Below are 23,701 nucleotides of genomic sequence, written 5' to 3'. Positions count from 1 at the left end.
TTTCTCTCTGTGAGTCTAAAGGTGTGGGCAGAAATACGTTTAACAGCGTCTATTTCTGGCTTTCCAGTGCCTTTATTCAGAGGAGTTAAACGTTTCCAGATGCGCACCAGAGCTCAGACGTAACAATATTGCCATATTTGGTATGGCAGTAGCCTACATTATTAACATATTTCTCTCCCTTTGGCCAGCAGACCACAAAGCATTCCTGACAGCTTAAAGGCTTGTTAAATATGTTCTTCATGCAGGGAAATTCCTTTGCATTCATTCCTTGAGGCAATTTGACTTTTCACGCAATGTGTCCATCACTTTTTTTTCGGGGGGGGGGGGGGGGGGTTGAAGCGGGTCCCGTTGTAGGTAAACTGATCCAATTTTCCACAAATGTTGTGGTGTTGGTGGGGGGAGACAAATACTTGGTCTTTGTCTCGACTTTTTTTTTTTTTTTTAACATCAGGGGTCTCAATAAGTCCCTTCCACCGAAGTTTTCAAATTATTCCGATTGATGAAAACTTTCACCAGATGGAAACGAAGTGCGTAAAGACGCAACATAAAACCCTTTATTATTGCTGTGAACGGCTGGCAGACTCAAAAGAGGACATTTTGCATGAGGGCAGAGTGTTTATTTGTGTTTATAAGGATCGGACATGTCACTTCTCTCTCCCCTGTAAACTCGTGTTGCTTTAACATGACGATATACTGAGACAGCAGCAGTGAACCGGACGGCTGGAGAACCTCTCCGGTGAGTTTGTACTTCTTTTGTCTTTCTGTTTATTTTGCGTACTTTGAGTTAGATGGGTTATGAATCAACTTTCACCTGCAAAAACCTGAATCATTGTCGTATTCTCGGTATAGGAATATGAGTCACAGCATCTACAATGTGTTATTAAAGGTTTCTATTCATTCAGCAAAAGTAAATAACTCCTCATAGTGCGTTTTGCGCGTCGCTCCGTTACCGATTTGGACAGGCTGACATTGAACGCTGACGCTTTTTTAAACTTAAAGTAGTAGGTGTCTCCAGGCGGATTATATGGGCTTAGGTTGTGGATCATGGTCTGTTTTTTTTTTTTAATTCAAAGAGTCATGAATCGCTGCATGCTTCACATATGATATTCATATGGTTACATTGTGAACAGATCCATGTAGGCTGTCTGTGTGAGGATTTAGACTGGAGGTGTGCGCAGCCTGTTTGGATAGGGGGTGTGTCTGTGTGAGCACATGTTCACTGCTTTCTTGTGTGTATTTCCGAGCTGTATTGTGCTCCTGTGTGTGTGTCCATCTGCCTATGTAAATGTAAAATGTAAGCTTTTAAAGGAACACGCCGTGATTTTACGCGTCAATATCAGTTTTCCCCTCAGGGTGAGTGCAGCTCATCCTGTGAAAACAGCTGTGAAATGTCAACTATGGCTCTTGAGGAAGCTTGAAGAAATAACCCTCATTATGTTATTATCTTAGCTTGGGCTTTGAGACAAAATATATTAATATGTATTTAACAGAAAAACCTGCATTACAAACAATGTGTGTGGAGTTTGCAAGACATTTGCCACCTCATCTGGTTCCTCATGCATCATTTTTCCTCCTCTGTTGTGTGTGTGTATTCAAGGATGCTGCACTGCCAACCCGGTCTCATTCCCAACTTGTCACATACCAATGATTTGCCACCACCCCTCTGTGGCTCAAACAGACCTGCACAACACCCTTTAGGGTCTGAAAACGACACACCAGGCTTTTCAAGTGACTTCAATGTAAACCCATCCACAGCTGTATGAGTCGTGCTGGACTGTCGACGTAGTACAAAGAAGGAGAAAATCTATATATGGAGGAGGTGGAGCGTATTGAAACACAGGCTGTCACTCAGGAAACCAGGTGACGTTAATCACGTCTGATACTGGGCACCCTGTGCTTCAGTATGTGACCCTGAGGGGTGCAGACTAATCATCAGTATGAGACGAGTTGGGATGAGAATGGGTTGGCACTGCTGAGAGGTCAACTGTCTGTACACTCACAACAGAAACATCAGTTTGTCACGGTCAGCCTTGTTTTTTGTTAATGTGCTTTGTGCACCTGGAACGCTTGGAGGTCGGAAGCTGGAAACTTCAACTGAGAAACTCTGACCTTCGACTCGGACTGGAACACAGCATTAATTGATGCAACATCCCTTTAACGTCTCTAATGTCTCTGGTCTTATATCATATTTTGTTTGACTGTTCTCTGCTGTGTTGACCTAAAGTCTTTCAAGTGTGTACGTGCATCCTGTATGTGAGTCTGTTGGAGTGCGTATGGCTGCATGTGTGCATCCGCCCATGTGTCCAGCGATAGGAAACAGTGTTGTCATTGTACGTCAGTGGAGAATAACATTACAGTAATCTTCATTCCTTAATTACCCATTCAGCTCAGGAAATATTCCAAAAGCTGGACATGCGTCTCCGTGTAGCAATTGCCCTCGCATAATAGTTTCCACTAAGGCTGTCTGAGAACTGCCGTCACACACACACACACATACAGTATAAACACAAAAATGAGGAGGGGGGTCTCTGTCTTTTACAGAAATTATCATTGGATTGTGCTTTCAGCTCTGTAGCATGGTTCTCTGAGCAGCTTCAGCCTCCAGCTTGGATGCTTAAGTGATTTCATTGTTCACCAAAGTTAGAGAGATTATGTGTTGTGTTGTGGCTTCATGTAATGGAAACCCATTGTCAGATCCCACCAGGAGCACTCACATTTGAAGAGACGGCGGCCCTCAGATTTGGTTCTCAGGAAGTCTGTGGCGAGCGGCCCTCAGCCTCCCCATTTATGTCCAAGTGACAGATGGAACAGAACAGCACAGCCTGGCATGTTTAAACAACAGATTCCATTGTAGTATATTCAAGATAAATGTCATAACTGGTATGCAGTGTGTACTAGCAACACTTCCTTTCTCTGTCAGCTCACGGAGCTGCAGGAAGTCGGCTGAGTTATGGGTCGTTCTCTTGTGAACGGGGGCAGAGACGAGGCCAACGATTAAAATACCAAGTCAAGTTCTGAAAAAATATGGATCTGAAAAGGCGATGGGGAGGAAGATCTCTACTTCATTGGATTTGATTATGTAACTTTTGTCAGTAGGTTTTGCTGATTCATTAAAAGTTAAGAAAAGGTGCAGCCCAGGCTTGACTGACGTGGTCGGCCATTTTTGTCTTTATTATCTTAACATAATTAAATGAAAAAGCCTGGAGGGAAGATAATGATTTCATATTCTTGTTGTTTTTTCATATCCTGTATTGTGTAATGTCTTCCCCCTAGATTATCTTGGGACAGTTTGTGCTTTTTACTTTTAATTTAATTCCAAGCAATTATGACTCTACCAGCAGTGCACCTCTGTCTGCGATCTCATGCATACAGCCAGGACATTGCATAGCACATCTGTTAATGTCTTTTGTGATGTTCAGGATATTTTTGACATTTTAAACAGACCCACAGTGAAAGCATAGAATTGTAGCTCGACCTGAGCAGGGATATGCCCAACAAGATCAGGTGTGTTGTCCAAACACCAAGGCAACAGTAACATCTGTTTTAGGAAGGTATTAAAGTAAGATATTCTACTTAAAGGGCGGAGTAAGCAATTCCTGAGAAATATATTTGTTTGTTGAGTTTCCCAGACTGATGAATAACCAACTAACAAAGCCTAAGTATGTGACTACTTAGAAATGAGACATCTTTCATGAGTCACTTACTCCACCATTAACATGCCACTGCCAGTGAAAAAGTTATATTCTGTGCAAGCAAATGTACAACCCCAATTCCAAAAAAGATGAGGCATTGTGTAAAACATAAATAAAAACAGAATGCAATGATTTATTTATGTTTCACATAATGTAGCAACTCTTTTGGAATTGGGGTTGCGTTTGTGTGTTGGTAAAAACAAGAAAAAAAAAATATATATCACTCTTTATGCATTCTTGACTGTTTTATATTGAAGGACACATGCTAGAAATTGTATATCCCACACATTTGTCACACATGTCTTGCATTGAACATGTACAGAGCTTCAATGGTGGAGCAAAGAAGTGAAACTGGTGAAGCTAACTGTGTCGCAGACCTGTTGAATAACTCTTTAGTCTCTTCTTAGTATTAAACTTGATATCTTTTTGAGATGGACTGCACTCAGCTGTTGGGGTGTGAACGTGACAGGCTCAAAGGGAGGACAGGAAGGAAAGTGATACAGTTTGCTGACTGGTGAAAAGTTAGAGGCTGTAAACATGGGTCACAATATCACACTCTGATATCAAAGAGAACCTGTTTTAGATGCAGTGTAACCTGGCCAAAGTTTCTGAAATGTGATGCAAAGCAACAACCAAACAGTAATCTAACTTTAATAGGTTCGGTGAGCGATCACCCTTTCTGTAAAAGTCAGAATAATCTACAGCTCTGTCAAAAGATGACAAAAGAGGAACCTCCTCTCTGTCAAAAAAGATGTGGAAACATATCTGCCATTTCCGTATAAATTAATTATAGCAAAGACATGTTCAAGGGGAACTTCTCCCTCTGATACTCTGACACAGTATCATCAATCTGCTCAGTGCAGTCCAGGAGTTATGGCGTGAAAAAGTGTTTGATTCCCTCAACCTGCTTTGTCCTGTTTCTGATAATTCCTTTATGAATACAGTACTTATAGGATTAATGATGGAGATATTTTCTTACTGTCAACAAATCTCATGAAAAGACCAAAATCAACAATGTCTTAGTCATTCAGTCAATTCATAATGAAAATGTAAAAAAAAAAAAGAAGAAGAAGAAGAAGAAAACCCATTTTGTGCTCTATTTATTATTTACAGCAGCTGGACAATGTTTGTTGGATTTGATGTTAAAATAACTTGCCTACCTGCTGTCATCTCTAGTATTATTTTACTGATTTGTTTGATTTAACCACATGGCATTTCCCAGAAGGCCTTTTGACAACTTCAAGGTGCTTTACAATGTTGCTTTCACTCAAATGACCCTTGCAGAACCTCAGTCAACTTCCTGTTTCCTGCACATGTATGTGCTTGGCTCGTCTATGTTGAAAAAAAAAATCTGAAGTCAAGTCAAATCTTATTTGTATAGCCCAAGATCACACATCACAATTTGCCTCTGGGGGCGTTACAGTCTCTTCAGTGTGTGACACCCCCTGCCCTGTAGACCCTTGAAAGAGTAAAGAAAAACTCCCCCCAAAAAACCCTTCTAACAGGAAAAAAATGGAAGCGACATCAGGGAGAACCGCAGAAGACGGATCCCACGTCCAGAATAGCTGTTGCATTTACAGAACACAACAGCAAAAATGATGATCCTGTCGGCTCATACATTAATCATCTAATGTATAACCAGCTAGCTAATATACATAAATCGTAGGCTAGCTAGTTACATCCGATAGCTAATGTTAGCAAGTGCTAACTAAATAGCTTGCCAAACTACATCAATCCTTACCTAGCTGGTTGGCTGGCATTTTGCTAACATTAGCTAACTTAAGACATGACTGTATGTCACTTTTACACGTCAGCCAGCAACATCTTATAACAATCTTCAAAATTTGCTTTTCTTTTCAACATAGACGAGCCTAGCACACAACCTGACGAAGTACAAGAAACAGGAAAGGACAATTTGACTGAGGTTCTGCCGGGTACCAACCTCGCTCAACTGTTATTGGAGCACGGAGTGCAAAACAGGGCGGGACTTAGGAAAGGTCATGGGCATAATGCTGCGTCCCAGTCAGAATCTGAGGGTTCATCCCCCTGTTTCAGATTTCCCAGTTGAAATTTCCAACCCCAAAAGTAGACAGAAAACATGACTGACTGTGACAAATTTCTTTGGCACGTGTGTGCACAGTTGAACCGTAGGAAACCGTAACTACCTAATAACACGAGTTTTGAATTGCACAGAATGATAAATGTCACTGCATCCTATCCTCTAAATGAAATCTTGTCCATCTTGAATCAGCCCCAATTGTTGCTGCTATCAAATTCCCCCAAAATCCCCCAAAGTGCAATCCTTTCCATTTAGAAACATCAACTTTATCATTTCATCTCATGTCATTTCATCACTGTTTTTCTGTGGTAATTAGATTCCTAAATGTGACAGACTGCCTGGAGGTAAATACGCTCTCTGCACCTGTGTAATCAGGCATGTCTGTGACACTTTAGACGTTTAGGATCTCGTCACGAGTCCAATCATACCAGACAAATAGGAGGTGCTGCTTTTGGTGCTGCTTCACCCGCAGCTGGAGGACCGTGTCTGCTTTCACTCATTTCTTTTATAGCTGCATGATGTACCAGCCAGGTGTGTCTAAAATATGAGGGCTTTCCTTCATCTAAAGTAACCTACATTCCTCAGCACGGAGAGAAAAGAGAAAGAGAGGGTCTTTTCTTGGGCCACGTCCATCCGTGATGAGGAATGATGGAAAAAAAAAAAGAAGTCTGGGTGGGGGCAGGTGTTAGTGTTGGGAAGAGGGTGGTGCTGGTTGGTGATCCTGGCTGGAGTGGAAAAAGGAATGTGGGGCTCCTGGAATGTCCTGGAATGTTTAGAGCAGTCGGGGATAATTGAGTGAATTTGGAACAAGAAAAGACAAACCGAGGTCCCGTGGTGGAAGAATGTGCTTCTGGGACGTCTGAAGAAACATTCCGTCCATTCAGACAGCTTCACCGGGCCCAGAACCTTCCTTAGATGGCACCATAGGGAATATAACCCCCCTCCTTCACCCCTCCCACATATATACACACACACTAACACTGCTCTTCCTTTTCACACTCTTCTTGCCCTACACTTCTCACCCTGCAGGACATGCAGGGATCCTCCTTGATATATATTCCTCTGCCGCTGACATTTGTGTACATTATTTCATAAAGTCTGCCAAGAATGAAGCAGTTACATATGTCTCCAAATTCAAGAATAGAGATCTCAAAATCTTTCTTTCTTGCTTTTTATTTGTAACAGCTGAAATGCATTCTAGCAAAAGCATCAACAAAAGCATCAAGTGGGGTATAAGATCTGTCTTTATGTCCTCAGCTTGATGCAGATCCAGATGATAACATCCTTGTCTGCAGTCAGTGTCATCCATACCTCCCATTTTATGAGAAATGTCTTCCCATTTTTCCTCTGGTTTTTCAGTTTCAGGTGCGTAATCAGCTGTATCCAGCCGTTGTTTAAGTCTGCAAGGTTTCCATTAGTTTTAATGCCTTTTTTGCAGGCAACCTGTTAAACCTGATACAGATACAGGTCACTTCTTAAGACTTCTTTCTGTATTTATCACAGAAAGATACAACCTAAAATACAATCTAAATTGTCATATATTATCCCAAAATATCCCCCTGAGCAGAAGATGTGGGAATGATTGGCGTCCTTGTGCCAACGCAGCCCTTAACAGTGCTCTTTTTCTCATTCCTGTTCATAACAAATTATTTCTTTTGTTCTTGATATTACTCATCTTAAATCAAAGTAAAAGCTTTGATACACATTAAATCTCACTATTATGCAGCTAAATTGTCTGGAGGATTGTAACAGCGGTCCAAACACATACATCACAATCCCTATTGATTCCAGGGCTGCAACTAATATAATTTTTGATTAATGTGAGTTATGTTTAATGGGAATCAATTCCCTAAAGCCAACATGATGTCTTCAAATGAGAGCTGCAGCTATTAATTGAGACGTTGTTACTTATTAAATGAATCACCAACTTTTTTAAAGAAGAAAAGTAAAAATTAATTGATTGATTTTTGTAAATATTTTCTAGTTTTTTTTACTCCTTCATAATATCTTTGGGTTGTGGACAAAACAAGACTTTTGAGGACATCATATTTTTCACCCAACTTTACAGACCAAACAACTAATCGGTTAATCAAGTAAATAACCGTTAGTTGTTTTGTCCAACCAACAGTCCAAACCCCAAAGATTTTCAGTTAACTATAACATAAGAGAAAGACAAACAGTAAATCATCAAAACTGAGATCCTGGAACCAGATATTCTGCATTTTTTGCTTGGAAAGAGGTTAATTGGTGACCAAAATAGTTGCACATTAATTTTCTGTTGATGGACTCAGATAAATTAACTTTTCTAACTCGCTCCTTCAAATATTCCGAGAAGTAACTTCAGAAATATGTAGGAATAATTTGGAATGTGTTCTAATATGGAGGAAAAAATCGAATATGCGGCTGATTTTTCCTTCTTAAAGAAAACTTTAAGCATGACAGAGTTTGCCTTGCAGGCTGCGCGTTGCTGATGCGGTGTGAAATTGATTGAGCCACAGGTTGAGTGTGTTTCGGACTGTCACTTGTTGGGCTGAACGCCTCACTGACGGCTGACAGACTCGTCGGCTACACGTGATGGTCGGTGCGCGTCACCGAAGCGCCGTCGCTCGCCTGGAGACTGGAGCAGGGCTGACTGACACTGTATGTAGCAGGCTACTGTAAATAAAGAATAAAGAGCCAACAAACTAACAGCGAACAAATAAGCAAGCCGGGCAGCGTCGGGTTAACTGATAGCAGTTTCTCTCATTCATTCGCTGAGTTGTCTGTTGGGGTGTTTTTCAGTCCTTTTTCCAGATTTTGAGCGTGCCAAGTGAGAGGGAAAGCAAAACATGGCTGGTTTAATGGCAGGTTTTGGTCATTACACCCACGCCGTCGTCCGGGGAGTCCCCGCGTCCCTGGCCAAAGAGGCGCTCCGGACCAGCCAGGCGGAGGTGGACCTGGCCCAGGCGCAGAGGGAGCACGAGGCGTACGTCGAGGTCCTGGGGACGAGGCTCGGGCTGGAGGTGGTCGAGCTCCCCGCGGACGAGTCGCTCCCGGACTGCGTGTTCGTGGAGGACGCGGCCGTGGTGTGCGGTGACACGGCGCTCATCACCAGACCCGGGGCAGAGAGCAGGAGGAGAGAGGTAGGAAAACAGCCTGAGTATGTTTGATACGCCGAAAATCAGAAGTTTGATGATGTGAAAGTGGAGAAGAGAGGAGAGGAAGGAGCCCCCCCCCCCCTTCGTTTGCCTGTTGTGCTCACTTAGCATGCAATTAATGTTGTGCAGGTGGGCATGCTGTGGTGATTAATGTAAAGGTGGCTGATACATGTGACAGTCTTTCTGTGGTTATTAGCAGGGATTTCTAAACACAAAAAATATGATTCACTGAAGGCAACATTTTCCCCTCGAAGTCTTTGCTAGTTTATAATTAACTCAATTAACTCCAGCTGTGTAATACCAAACTAAACCTCCTGCAAACGTGTGAAACTTTAGTTTTGGAAGCTTTACTCTGCACCAGGCTTTAATTTTTATTTATGAAATCTGTACATATCACTAGATGTGTCTCATCGAGATCACATTTGAACTATATTGTGCACCAGCCTATACAAAGAGATATGCTGATTAGGTATGAGGCAACGCCCATTTGAAAGACGACAGATGCATTTTTTGCACATTACGTGCCCGTGCTGCACTGTAGATTAAGGTCGCAGTTTGAAAAAGATTAAATTTGGCATGTTTATAGTCTCTAAAGTGCACTTTTCCTGTCAATACATGGAGTATTTATTGTCGGTCTGCTTTTCATAATGCATTTTTCTACAGTATTTGCCTGTGCTGCACTATAGATTAAGGTTCCAGCTTGAAAAAGATTACATTTTGCATGTTTATAGTCTGTAAAGTGCACTTTTCCTGTCAATATATGGAGTATTTATTGTCGGTCTGCTTTTCATAATGCATTTTTCTACAGTATTTGCCTGTGCTGCACTATAGATTAAGGTTCCAGCTTGAAAAAGATTACATTTTGCATGTTTATAGTCTGTAAAGTGCACTTTTCCTGTCAATATATGGAGTATTTATTGGCAGTTGTCACTTTATGAAGCCTTTTGTGCTTGTGCTGCACTATTGATTAAGGTGGCAGTTTGAAAAGTATTAAATTTTGCATGTTTATTGTCTCTAAGTGCACTTTTCTTTGTAATATAAGCACTATTTATTGTCAGTTGTCACTTCATAATGGACATAGGTTGTCAATATAAATCATGGGATAGGTTTAAAGCATCCTAGACGGTCTTGCTTCATAACTCACACAGCAATTGGCTGATTACGATCATGACCTAAAGAACAGAGGGATGTATTTTAGGAACTTGGAGGCTTTACGGCTGCTGAAATTTATGAATCAAGCCATTTTTTGGAAACAAAACAACAGTATGACTGTACTGGGTTGCCTAGTGAGGGTGGCTGCAATGTAGGCTATCTGTATGTGTGTGAATGACAATGAGTGAAATGGTAGGACGGCTTCTGTGAAAGCCCCTGTCATTTCACATCACAGTCACTTTACTTGGCTCACTGGTGCTAATGGTCCCCAGCCACACTGGCAGCCGAGATATTGATTGAAAAGCTCGGAGCTGCTACCTTCAGCCACCACAGTTTCATTTATTCTGAACGTAGCGCAAGTTACATTTGCATGCACATGTGTGCACGTCATCAGCACCCTGCCAAAAGCCTTTCTCACGTTTAAATTGTGAAATTTTTCATATTTCATATGGAGATAGCGGCGGGTTGGTGTCTCGCCCGTGTTCTGCTCATGGGAGATGTCAGCTGTGATGAATGAGAAACTGGCAACGTCTGAGGTGCATGAGCATAAATAATGTGTTTGAAAAACAGGACTGTAAAAAGCACAGATGGATCCCAATGAATGCATGACCATTTATTGTTTGGGGCAGAATTATAGGTGATTTTATTATTATTGGGTTGAATTAAAGAGCTGGCCTGCTGGATGCACTGTGAAAAATCAACAAAATTAGTACAGTAATTTTCCTGTTAATAATGTCATCATTTTAGTTGTTCCTTTTTTGGAGGCATCTGAAAAATAATGACTGTATCCACAGTGAATTTGCTGCTCAGAACACATTGAATGCAAAATGCTGCATAAAAAACATTGTTTAGCATTAAACACTCAACAAAAACATAATTTTTGTTTGAAGTAAACAATTTCAGACTTCTTCTATACACACAAAAATGTTTACTTTTTTCCAAACTGTGTTTGTAAAATCGCAGTTAGACAGCACTTAACCGTTGCCAAGAAATGTTTGCTGATGAAACAGCAGGCTTATCTCACAGGTGTAGTTTGGACTGGTGGCAATAAAAGACCATCCTAAAATGTTTTATCTCGAAGAAACACATTTGTCAGGCATTGAACTTTGGCTCTGAAGTCAACATACAGACGTAGCTGGTCTTATCATCAGTGTCGCCACCATGTTGAACAGGGCGAGACCGACATGTGAGCAAATACGTGTAAACGAAGGTTCAGCATTTTTACTGAATAAACACCACTCAAATGTTTATTTCTCAGCTGTTTTCAGTAAGTTGTGTTATATTTAGGTTTATGATCTCCATAGAGTAGGAATAAAAGTTTTTCTTTCCTAACTTACTCCATATAGATCATGAACTCCTGAATATAACTTGAGAAATAAACATTGTAGTGCTTCTTATCTAGAAAAACAGCTCCCTTGTTTACAAGTATTCTGCCTGTCCAATATGGCAACGATGTTGATGCAATGCAGCAAAAAGACAATGTTGTGAGTGCATTGTCCACGAATAAATCTATGGCTCCAGATGCCAATTTTTTTTTCCCCCAGTAGGGCAAAGTAATGACCCACCCTTCTCTGCCTCTGATTGGCTTATCCTGATATTCCTACTCTAACTCTAACCAATAACTTTTCAACCTCAGTCCTCAACCAACAAAGGCAATGAGCGCTAGCCAATTACATGCAGAGTAAAGCGGGTCATGACTTTGCCCTTCTTTAGGGGGAAAAAAGTGAGAGAAATAAATCTTTTGTGTGCACCAAAGAAGTCTGGTGAGTGTTTTGTAGCTATAAAAACTAAGACGTTGCTCCCTGTTCCTGGTGATGCAGACAGCACAAGATGTGTTTTTTGTAGCTTTTATAAAATTTCTCAGAGTGAGACTGTCTGAAAATTCTTCCTCAAACTCTTGTCTAACCTGCTGTTTACAACAGTTGTCATGGCAACAGGGACGGTGCATCTATCAGTAATGCAGGCGCACATCTCTCTCCAGTCAAACTGCTTGGCCAAACCTCCCTGGTGTGCAGCATATATGATAATTACAGACATAATGCTTGTAATAATGTTATTGCATGTGTAAAAATAGTGCCTACAGATGCAGTGTGTGAGCGTTGCCTCATTATTCACCTATGAACAGATGGTACTGTAATTATCAGGCAGATCTCTTTTGACCTGAGACATTGTGGAAAATGCGAAACGGCACGTTTTCATCTTTTTTCAGCCCCCTTGAGAATAAATCCTTTCGCCCGAGGAGGTGGAAGTGAACTACAATTATGTGATCAATCACTTCCTGTAGTCATGACATGTGCTTTTCTCGTCGGTCTTGGCTCGGTCAGTTACAATTATACCTTCATGTTTGAAGGCTCTTCCTGTACGTCTTCAGACATACTGTGGTGAAATAATTACCATTCACTGGTGAAAGGATGGTAAAGGTTGATTTCCATCATGTAATTATCAGTGACATTTTAACAGCCTTGCATGTAGATTAGTCTACACCTCCAAACTACATCTTGATGCCGTGTTATCAGTTCTCTTTTAGACTGAGTAAAGAGAATCAAACTTTATACTCAAGGATCAACAGACATCCTGGGTGAAGAGTCTGTTTGCTAACCTGAAAGATAAATGAGTGACTGTCAGGGAATGGCTTTTCTACCTACTGCACGGTTGGCCAGGGCCCTGTCTACTTTGTCTGCCTTGATTCACATATTTTCAGCCCTTTCAGCCCCATTTGTTGCTGCCAAGTTACTGCCAAGGTGTTTGAGTTCGAGCTGCATGATACTGGAAAACAATGACATTGCGATATTGTTTTTTATTTGACAATACAGAAGATCTACCAGATATAAGGGACTGGAAGTGACAAGATTTTATTTATCAATGTCATCACTGAGTCTGTCAATCTGTCAAATCCATTATTGGTTATCTTGTTGATCTTGTTGACAGTCCCACACTGGTTTCCAGTATCAACTTCCCAGACTGTTTTATTATCAGAGTCTGAGTGGAAAACAGGCACACATGTGAAATGCACCACTGTTTAACCGCTGTTTAAGTTTGAACCAGTTTTCGATTATCATCCCTAGAAATTAGAGAAGATATTTACAGCATTCATTTTCATTTAGTTTTTTTTAGTCAGATATCTGCTAAGCCCGCCTGCTTGGCATTAAAGGATAATTACCCTCAGTAAAGGATGTGCTACTCGGTAGAAACTCAATGTGAATAGTTTCTGCTTTTTTTAATAACTTCTCTATGAAATTAATCTGAATATCTTTGTGTTGTGCGCAAAACAAGACATCTGAGGACCTCACCTTGGGCTTTGGGAAACACTGATCAACATGATTCACCATTTTCAGACATTTTATGGACCAAACAACTAATTGACTAATCAAAAAAAATAAACAACAGATTAATCAACAATGACAATAATTGCCCAAATATGTCAAATACATGCCACTTTTGTCATTTAAGCCAATGTTGCATAGATATGTTTCATATTGCTGGTGTTTCCACCTTTACTTGAAATGATCATTTGTTAGACGTTTGCTACAGCTGGCACTGTTATCATCTTTCTTTGTGAAATGAAGCCATTTTCTTCCTCTCTGCTTTTACTCATTATTGCAAGTTTCCAACAGAAACTTGTTTTTAAGTGCGCAACTGTCAGAAAGTAATAAAAGTAATCGATAAGCTTGGAGGCATTAGATTCCAATGAATCTGATCATTTGGAAACGGTTCTCAGCTGGAACCAGCTCTGGATTCCCATCCCTACCACATACATACAGTATGTTATTGATGTACAGATAGTAATTATCATAATTTTCACCATTTGGGTACTTCAAAAGTCTGTCTTCTTCTAAGAAAACAACCCCCTCCTGACTTTGACCACACTTGATGTAGCCCTCTGCCCCCCCCCCCTCCAGAAGCACTTTTGGTTTCACTTAGGCGACTCTGAAACCGGCACAGACAAGTGGAGTGTCTTAAATTTAAACTTTACAAATGAATTTGTTTGTCTCAGTTGTATTTTTTACATTTAATCTACCATTTCTAACAATGTTCTTGTTTATCCCCAGTCTGCAGGGTGGAAGATAAACAGGCCTCCCAGCGAGGCTGTGGGTTATAAATCTCTTAAACTCAAGCAACACACGTATTTATCTACTGTATATGCTGGAAAGATGCAAGTACAGATTAGACATTATCTGTGACAGCGGCCATGACACGTGTATGTTTACAGGCAGGTGGACGCAGAATCTGCATGTGTAGTGATCAGTCTGCTGTCTGATCAGTTTACAGTGATGCTGATAGGTTTTAAATGTCCCTAGGACCCACATGTGGTCATGTGAGTGGGGACACTGACCCATACATGACACACTTGTCTTGGGTTGAGCATCAGAAAACATGTGTTTCATTTCCTCAGTCTTCACAATAAAAGGCCCCTGATGTTTTGATATTTAAAAGCTTTTCTTATGAAGCAACAAAACGGGAAATGTGTTTTCATCAGCAGTAACTTAACGTGACTCCTGTCCGCCCAAAAGCAGACATGAATCGCTAAAAATAAAGCGGATTGCTTAAAATATCAACAGCGTTGCAAGACTGCACACATGCATTCAGTCTCACAACACACGCTTGTTTCAAGGGGAGAAGCTGGCTAACAGTCTTGTTTTGGCTCATATGAATCCAAGAAACCATTAAATCAGGCTAAATAATGTCGTCACAGATCGACTTTTCTTGTACATTAGTCATAAAAAATGAGAACCTTTAGAGTTTTCCTTTTGTATCAAGCAGCAAAAACGTTGCAGCATGATGTGACTACTGCACATGTCAACACTGTAATGTCTATGCTTAAAATATGTGTTGTAAAGACTTAGTATGACGCAAGATTCAGTCGATTTTGTTTGTAGCTGCAAGAAAACCTGTGTCGCTGCTTGTCATTTTTGGACATCTGTTTGGAAGCATGCAAAAGTTTATGTACTGTCGGTGCAAGTGAGTGATTGGCAAATCTTGATTTTGTTAAGGCGATCATAAATTTGCTTTACTTCATCATTAGCCAGGAGAGTTACTTGCACTGCCAGCTGGACTTGGACTGTCGGGGGAAGACAAAAGTTCAAAACTAGTGCTTAAATTCTTTGGATCAGATACTGTGAAGTGCAGGTGTGCGGGAGAATTGATGTGGGAATTCAGAGGTGTTCCTATCTAAGTTGGGAGGAAACACTTGTTATTGTTTATCACTAAAGTCTGTCTTAAATGCTGTGAGATTTAGTTTTTGGTCTGTTGGCCTCATCCATCAGGTCCGCTGTGGGTTTCTCCTGTTCCCCAAATCATCTTGTAGAGTCACTGCAGGGGAGATTAACTAGTTGTTCACATAAGCTCATCATTCTCCACTCTGCCTCTGAAGGATGAGGCCATTACTGTTCTGTAATTGATTGTATGTATTGTAGAGGTCGTTATTGTTCAACTCCATAAGTCAATACGGAATGGAATCAGTTTTTAAACATTTCTTGAAGGTTGCAGAATCGTATCCATTAGGCCGTGGCTTAAAAGCTTTGTTATTAAGGGAAATGCTTGCCTAAATGGACTGCATGATTGTTCACGGCAGACTGCAGCATTGTCTCAAAACACTCCAACAAGGAGCCAAAGTTAATTATTCCATAATACTGAGCATTAGCCTGATAAGCTCAAATTGTTCACCAAGCTGAATGCAGAGCTGCAGATTGTCAGATGACCTTTACTTTCCTGCTTATTGTGAACCCATTTAGGAATCTTTATGAAACATGGCCTGAAAGGAAACCTACTGTTGTTTTATGCCTTAGTTAGTTTGTGATGAGATGAGATACCAAACTAGCTGCTGGGCAGAGGGACTGACCCACAGTTTAAACACATTTGATGGACATTTAGAATCTTTTTTGCATTAGATAATACATGTTTTGCATTAAAGTCGACTTTATAAATGTCTTTTGGTCCAGTAGACCAATTACATCTGTTTACGACTTTCACTGAGTGGGCCTCCCCACTTCACTGATTTACCGTTCACATGGCATGTGATGTCATACACCATACAGTCTTTTGAGGTGGGTCTTTAGTGAGATCTTAAAGGGACAGTTTGGATTTTTTGAAGCGGTGTTGTGGACAGGCCCCCAGAGGCATCAGGAGTACTAATGCAATGTACTGCTGTGGTGTGAACAGGGTCAGCTGCAAAATATATTTTAGCCACCTAAAACAGACCCAACTTAAAAACTATTAAGATCACCAAGTGTACACTATGCTTAGAATATTTTCACTGCTTTACTTTGCTGTCAGTGGGTTGCAGCCTTTTTATATGACTAATATAAGCCAAACCAACCAGACTCCATTGGCAAATTCAGTGATTTTACCTCACAGAACATGCTGGCCTATGGCTTCCTTGATCTGTTAGTTTGTTTGTGTTATTGTGCAGCTTTGAATCTGAACTAGTCCTTTGCAAGACCGAAGTCACACAGTAACACAAACAAAGCAGGAGATTGAGGCAGGACTGGACAAACATCTCAGCCCCAGTCTGGCTGAGCGAGAGAGTGATTTGGCTTATATATAACTGTGGATTCTCATTTTAAAAGGCTGTCTGATTGCAACGTGAGCAGTGAAAATATTCTACATATACATTTATGCACTTAAACTGATATTTTTTTTTTCAGGTGGGCCTTTTTAAGTTGCTAAAATTCATTCTGCTGCTGACCCTGTCCACAGCTGTGCATTGCTTAGCCTCTGTGCTGGTACTCATGTCTGTTTCCCCAAACTGGTGCATCGACCGGCACCTACTGACTGGATAAGGCGTTGAATAATTTGTGGTAGGCATCGACTCCTTGTGCCTTGAAGATTGCCACTAGATTATCCAACAGCCTTAAAAGAAAATCTCTGCGGGATGTCTGAATATACAGACTGACAGACTTGAGAATATTTCCTTGGCCTGCTGACAGTATTTGAGTTTTTCTGTCAAACCTCCTGGCCTTAATCATTGGTTGCAGAGTAGAAAATGTTGCCAAACTTTCCTTTCTGTAACCTTGACTGTCTAAATAACTTCTCCAAAAGTTTAAAGAGGAGTGAATCAAGCAGCCTGTTAATGTTCTAATTAAAAATGCCCTAAAGGTATTGCTGTCTGGCGTGAAGGAAATGAGTGGTCTGCAGATCTGATGAGTTCACACTCAACTTTATTGTTGCACTTGTTGAGGATTTGTATGCAGTGTCGTCACTGCCGTCTGTAGATCCTCTGATGCAAGTTTTGAACTGCTGGCACTTCTTGTGCCAATCAAAACCCACATGTTTTTGCTTGCTTACATACTTTATTGATAGTTTTCAGCACCAAGTCAGGTAAAGGAGTTCAGGTGTCTCTACACCTTTATATGTGGGAGGGTAAAAGGTTATCTCTAGACTCAAAGATCAGAGGAAGTGAAGGTGTGAATGTATTGCAGCTCAGCAAGGTACTGTTACTGGAGTGGGTCGGTGCTGTGCCTCTCTCTGAGAGTGAACTGAGCCATAAAAATAAATTCAAAGCTTACCAACTTCATCCTCACTGTGGGTACAAACTTGTGACTGAAACAGAGAGGTGTTGGACACAAGTGGCCAATGTGAGTTTTCTCCCCAGGATATCTGGGTTCAGTCACCGTGACGGAGTGAAGAGCTGAGCAATTACAGTCAGCCTGCAGCTCCCCCACATCCATGTTCACACCAGGCAGTTAAAGGGCCATTTCACCTAACTCTAACCCTGGTGTTTAGTATGTGGATATCAAACTGAAAAAGGCAAAGCATACATGCATGAAATGGATTTTTGCCTTCACCACCTAAAGCCACAAACATTGCTCTTTATGCTTGCGTTTGCAAGATGTTTTGTGCACAGCAGGTGTAAGGGTAAGCACAATTTTAAACCAAAGCTAGCTCCAGAATTTCTCTGCACTGCTTAATCTACATAAACACATCCTTCACTGTGCCTCCTCACCACCTCGGTGCAAACAGGTTGTGTGGAGCCTTGAAATCACCAAACGAGCACATTGGACTTGTAAGTGATAAATTTAGCTTTGTAACTGCATGTTTCCAAGTTAAAGGACACACAACCTACGGAGAAAATCTTTGCAAGAATTTTACCAAGATTTGATGGTCTTGCCTCAGCAGATGTGAGGTTGAAATCTTTTTTTTTTTAATTACTTTATAGGTGATTGCTGGTTATTGCTGCAGGATCAGTGCAGGTATATTTCAAGCATCTCAGAATAGAAGTGCAAACACCGTGGCTGAAGACACCCAATAAATTCTGGCTTTGCCACCGTTCACCCGACAGCGCCAACTCCATCTAACCTCGTCTCTTCAAAAGATATTATTTACAACCACATTAACCAGTCGATCGATTTTCACAGCATACTCAACAAGGTAAAGCAGCTGCACAAATGCAACACTAGATTCTCCCACATCTTTCTTTTAAAAGTTTTAAGGTTCAAATGTTGAATCTTTGGAAGGCTTTATCAAATATTGGTCCCAATGAATAAATCAAATGAGATTTTTGAGACCTTGAAGGAGAAATCTGTTATTTGAATACTGTAATAAATCATAACACGACCATGATATGTCATCAGAGTTTAAGGAAACATGTCCCTCTTTGTTATTTCAGCCTGGAATAGAAATTTTAGTTTCTGTTTTCCCTCTTCACGTTAATTAGAGTTGAAATTAATGCTGAGCATTTGCAGAATAAGTAGGTATCTGTTGATGAGTCATCAGTCTCAGGCAGTCGTTGAACTCAAACTCCAGAGTTTGTATTTTCAGAGCAGTGAGCTTTTGTTTTTAGGATAACGGGCTCAACTTTACATTGATACACAGCTGACAGTTCTAAACAGCTAATCAAATTGCAGTGGAGGAGGCATTGCTTGATATTGTCAATTTACAATATTTCGCACGTCCTGTGGTCCTGCACAGCTCTTGCAGAGCTCTTCCTGAGTCTGTGGAGGAGCAGGCAGGAGGAAACAATTTTTTTCAATCCTAAACTGTATATTAAATAAGATTTCTATTTATTTAATATACAGTTTACGGCTCCAACTCGCTATTTGGACTGCAGCAGCGGCTGAAATTGGTTTTGTTGCTGATAAACTACAGCACTAACATTTGGTCGTACAGTTTTTACGGTGTCGTTGGTCTCAAAACTCTCAGAAGCCATGACAAGTGGTGATTTTTGCTGAGCTCCTTCATATAATTTCAGCTGTCTTCCAGTTGCTGCAGTTTGGCGCCTCTTTCTCTGCATTCATATCCTGAAGTCCAGGTTTTGCTGGCTGTCTCTCAGTGTGACAGCGAAGGTAAACTTAATTGCCTAAAAAAAGAAAATCCATTTGTGCTCCTCCACTCTCATTTTTACTTTCCTGTCATTCTGTTTACTGAGGCAAAAATACCTGAGTTCAAGTGATCAGGGCAGCGATGCGTGATTTTGGCTTTATCAACTGAGTGAGCGTCAGGTTAAATCCACCATGAAATGATTACTCTACCTGCCACCTTTTACTGGCACTGCTCAGACACTGTGATGACCGAAAGTGCAGCTATTATCTGTTTTGGAAGTGCCAGTTAATACTTACTGTATCTTATAATGGTACACTACTGTAAACAGTTACTGTAAGTTAAGCTTACAGAGCCTGGAAAATAATGGTCATTAAAAGGTGCTAAAATCTGTTATAACAAGTGTAAAAGGCCTAGGTGTCAATTCAAGTCTGGAGACAGGATGGAAAATTCTGCTCCACAGACACAGTATTTAGGTCATGTTTTTATAGACGTAATATTTAGGTTTAGTCCTCGCAGTTTATATGGTCATGCAGGCCCCTTTCTGGTCATGCCTCATGTAGCTGCTCCCAAACTAACACCAGGCAGCACAGAAGCCTTGTTTTGACTAGACCGTCTGCAGATGCAGATTCCTCGCTGTCCTCTGCGCTCTTATGACTTCCCCAACGGAACCGACCTGGTTTCCTTCAGGGAGGCTTGACATCCGTGTGTGAACGGGGGAGGCGGGTGAGACACCTGGAACCCTCCAAGTAGCATGTGGGCCAGGGTCAACGTGCCTTCCCCAACTGTCTGTCACATTCCTACCACATTTAACCTGCCCTTCCTCTCACTGTTTGTCTGTCTGACTCCTCGTCTGGCGTGTTCATTCGTAACATCGCAGTGCTGCTTCCTCTCCCATCCTCTGATTTAGCTTCTTACAAATCATAAGGTCTCCTAAGGTCTTACTCAGGTTACGATAATTACGTTTACATTTAATAACCTGAAATTCAACATCAGTTTTCCCATAAATCAACCACTCAACAATCTAGAAGCCAGTGAAAAAGTAAGAACCTCTGACTGATCGATATAGGTCAGTACAGGAAACATTATTTATATTTCCAGTAATATGATAATAGCAGCAGTAAATTCCTGTGCTGCTGAAATGTCTTTTGTTGGCATGAAAATGTATTCGCATTGAAAACACATTGAGAACCAGCAGTGAAATAGAAATGAGGTCTTTGCATAGCACAATAAAACAGACTTCTTAACCTAGTTTTCATACTTTGAGAAGGAACTGTTATTTTAATTTTTACAAACCAGAGTAAATAACTTTTAAGAAGAATATTCAAAGGATGAAAGTCTAGTTTTTACGTAGAGATTTGTTGTCACAACGTATTTATACCCACTGTCTTCAAGGTGTAAGTGGTGTTGTGTAGCTAAGCTAGCTAACTGACAACTAATGTTAGCTTGCTTGTTCTGAAACATTTGCAGGTAATTTATACATTTACAAAAGGTTAAGTTCAGCTAAAACTAGGCGTATGTTGTTTGCCCCCCTAAAACTCTTATTTTTGGCAGCTATGATGCTAGCTGGTAATGCTACAGTAACTCTCTGCTTACATAAATTGGTTCCGATTGTCCGGTGCTACAGATGTGTCCAAGCTACTAATTTACTGATTACTACTGGCCAAAAAAATCATATGTCTGAATGGCACAACCTGGTAAATTGCTAACAAGCTGGTCCAACCCATTCCAGTCTGCTTTTTCTCTTGTTTTAGCACCACCACAATGTTCTCTGTGTTGGTCAACACGTGTCAGGACTTTTTCTCTCATGTGTTCCACAAGTCTTGTGTAAAGAACATGAATACACCAGACAGCTACCCGCCCCCCCACCACCACCCGGCCCTGCCGTCACCTTAGGCCTTGCTCCCTTTTTTTTTGGCCATGGGTTCACCCACCGCAGCCCCACCAGCCCAGCAGCCTGTGAGACAGCTGCGGCACACTCGTGAACAGGAACTCCTCTCAGCTTTGCAGAATGACCGGGTCACGCTCAGCCGTCACCGTGGGTGTGTGAATGTCTGGTTTGGTATGTGAGACTGAGCAGTGGAAGACACAGGAAGTGGGCCAGGCGCAGCGATGTTGAGAAAAGTTGCACTGAGGTCAGAGAGGGCGCCACATAAGCTGAGACAAAACCCCTTCTTTCACTCAAAGACATGGGTATGAAATTAATTTCTAATAAAATATGCTTTTCTTCTTCTCTTCCTTCTGTCCAGCTTTTGTCTGCTGTCTGAATTAGATCTAATACTTTAAAAATTCGAAGCCCGAGAGAGGACACAGGTTATGATATATTTCAATTTTTCATCTTGACAGAGCATTTAAATATCTCTTTTTCTTACTAAGTATTTTCCCAAGGATGTTAGCATTATATTCAAAGAATAGGCACTTTTGCCCTTGTGTAATGGAGCAGTGTTTAGTAATGTTTAATGAGAGAAAGGATTAGAAAGGATTGCTTTCAAGTAGAAACGAGAGCGTTTCATACCTGGCTTTGTTATTTCATCATGTCTGAAGGACGGCCTCAAAAACCTTTGATTGCACGGGTGTTTATGAGAGTAAATATATAAACCCCACAACTCCCCGCTGTGATTCAAGACATACCATCCATAGCTGAAGAAATTCTCATGTTCTGGATTTCTAAAGCACATATCAGAATACTGATAAGCTCTCAAATACTAATTTGTTAATAATTTGTAATTGTTTGCCTGTTTGGGGCATGTTTTCCATATTTATTTAAAAACCCAATTCCAAAAAGTTACAACATGGTGTAACATGTAAATAAAAACAGAATGCAATGATTTGCAAAAGCATTTAGACCTATTTGGTGCCTGCAACATGGTGATACGTGACTTGTTCTTTTAACAACACTCACCAAGGACACTATTTGTTGAAGTTTTGAAAGTGAAATTCTTTGAGTGTTGGTTTTCAGCGATGCTCCTTACGTACAAAGATTTCTTTAAATGATATCATGGACGGTAGATGGTGACAAACTTTGTTCTTAAACTACTGGACTATTTGCCCATGCAGTTTTTCAAAAAAGTGGTGGACCTCACCCAGTCCATGTTTCTGAACAACTGAGCTTTTCCAGGATGTCCCTTAAATACCCATTCACGATACTTTTACCTTTTACCAGTTACCCTTTTGAATGCCCTAACTTGTGTTTTTTTTTAAGCATTCATCAACTGTCCCAGTCTTATGTTGCCACTGTCCCAACTTTGTGAAATGTGTTCCAGGCATCACATCAAATGAGTGTAAATTTACCAAAACACAAATTAAGTTTACCAGTTTGACCATTAAGGGTGTCATGGCGGGTTCTCTCTGGGTACTCCGGCTTCCTCCCGCAGTCCAAAGAAATGCAGCATAATAGGTTAATCAATAACTCTAAATTGCCCCTAAGTGTGAATGTGAGTGTGAACGGTTGTCTGTCTCTGTCTGTCAGCCCTGCAGTGAACTGGCGACTTGTCTAGGATGTGCCCCGCCTCTTGTCAGAGTTTGACTGTTAAATATCTTGGTTAAGTTTTTAGGATTGTAGTTTAAACAGTACTAATAGGTGTTGTTTTCAGGTAGATTATTTAACGAACACCTATAATATAATATAATAATAATATATATGCAGACAGTTTATTTATTACCTTTATTTGCTCAGCAGTGGCCCTCATTTAAACACATACTTGACTGGTAATACAATGATTGCTTCAGCCATATTTTGCTGCACTATGTAAACAAAGCGGAAAAGACTGATTGAGATAAATCTCTGCAAGCTCTCGCAATCTCTCTACTCTCTGTTGTCGTTCTCTCTCTGTCACTCTTTGGCTTCTCACTCTCGCCTCCTCCCTTTCGTTCTCACTCTTGAGAAACAACACACTCCCTGAGAGATACAAACTGTCAACATCAACTTCATTGATTGGTGGGGATGCAGAGCCAGGAAGGATCTTTCACACCTTGCAGGCTATAACCATCAGTCTTTTCTGTCAGTTCAGTTGACAGTTATGGTTAAATGCCCAGTTTTCCTCTGCTGCTGCCACCGAACAACAACTCACAGCCTTCATTTTTATCTCAAGGCCCGTTGATGTGATTTGACCACCACCTCTGGTGATAAAAATGAGATATACCTGTGTCTGAGGAAATGGTGCAACCGCTGCCCTTATTCTGCACTAACATACAGTAATTTGTTGTTAATAAACTGCTGTAATCTATAGTATGCATCAGTTCTGCACCTTACAGACGTCACTTGTTTATTGGACCGTTTTTGGTGCTTGTGAGCTGAATCTGTAGATAGTCCAGGTGGCGATTCTGAGACATCACAGAGTGATGTAAAATTGTGAAGGGACTTTTTTCCACCACGTTTTAAACACAACAGACTGATTGATAATGGA

The 23,701-nt window shown here is 40.9% G+C and overlaps 1 protein-coding gene across 3 annotated transcripts in view; it reads left to right on the top strand.

The window, feature by feature from the left end:
* Positions 1–340: 340 nt before the first annotated feature.
* ddah1 (dimethylarginine dimethylaminohydrolase 1) overlaps positions 341–23,701 on the top strand; it is a 105,376-nt gene continuing 82,015 nt past the window's right edge. Inside the window, exons 1-2 of one of the 3 annotated variants that reach the window (XM_084723720.1) lie at positions 341–736; positions 8,533–8,873. In XM_084723720.1, coding sequence (XP_084579846.1) covers positions 8,580–8,873 — 294 coding nt within the window. In that variant the 5' untranslated portion in view covers positions 341–736; positions 8,533–8,579. Of the gene's footprint in view, positions 737–8,241; positions 8,874–23,701 lie in introns of those variants that run through there. The other 2 variants (XM_084723719.1, XM_084723718.1) reach the window with 2 other exon arrangements.

The sequence above is a fragment of the Lutjanus erythropterus genome, chromosome 7 (assembly GCF_056507025.1).
Source record: "Lutjanus erythropterus isolate fLutEry1 chromosome 7, fLutEry1.hap2, whole genome shotgun sequence".
Classification (NCBI taxonomy): domain Eukaryota; kingdom Metazoa; phylum Chordata; class Actinopteri; order Lutjaniformes; family Lutjanidae; genus Lutjanus; species Lutjanus erythropterus.
This window is presented reverse-complemented; position numbering and strand designations above follow the sequence as displayed.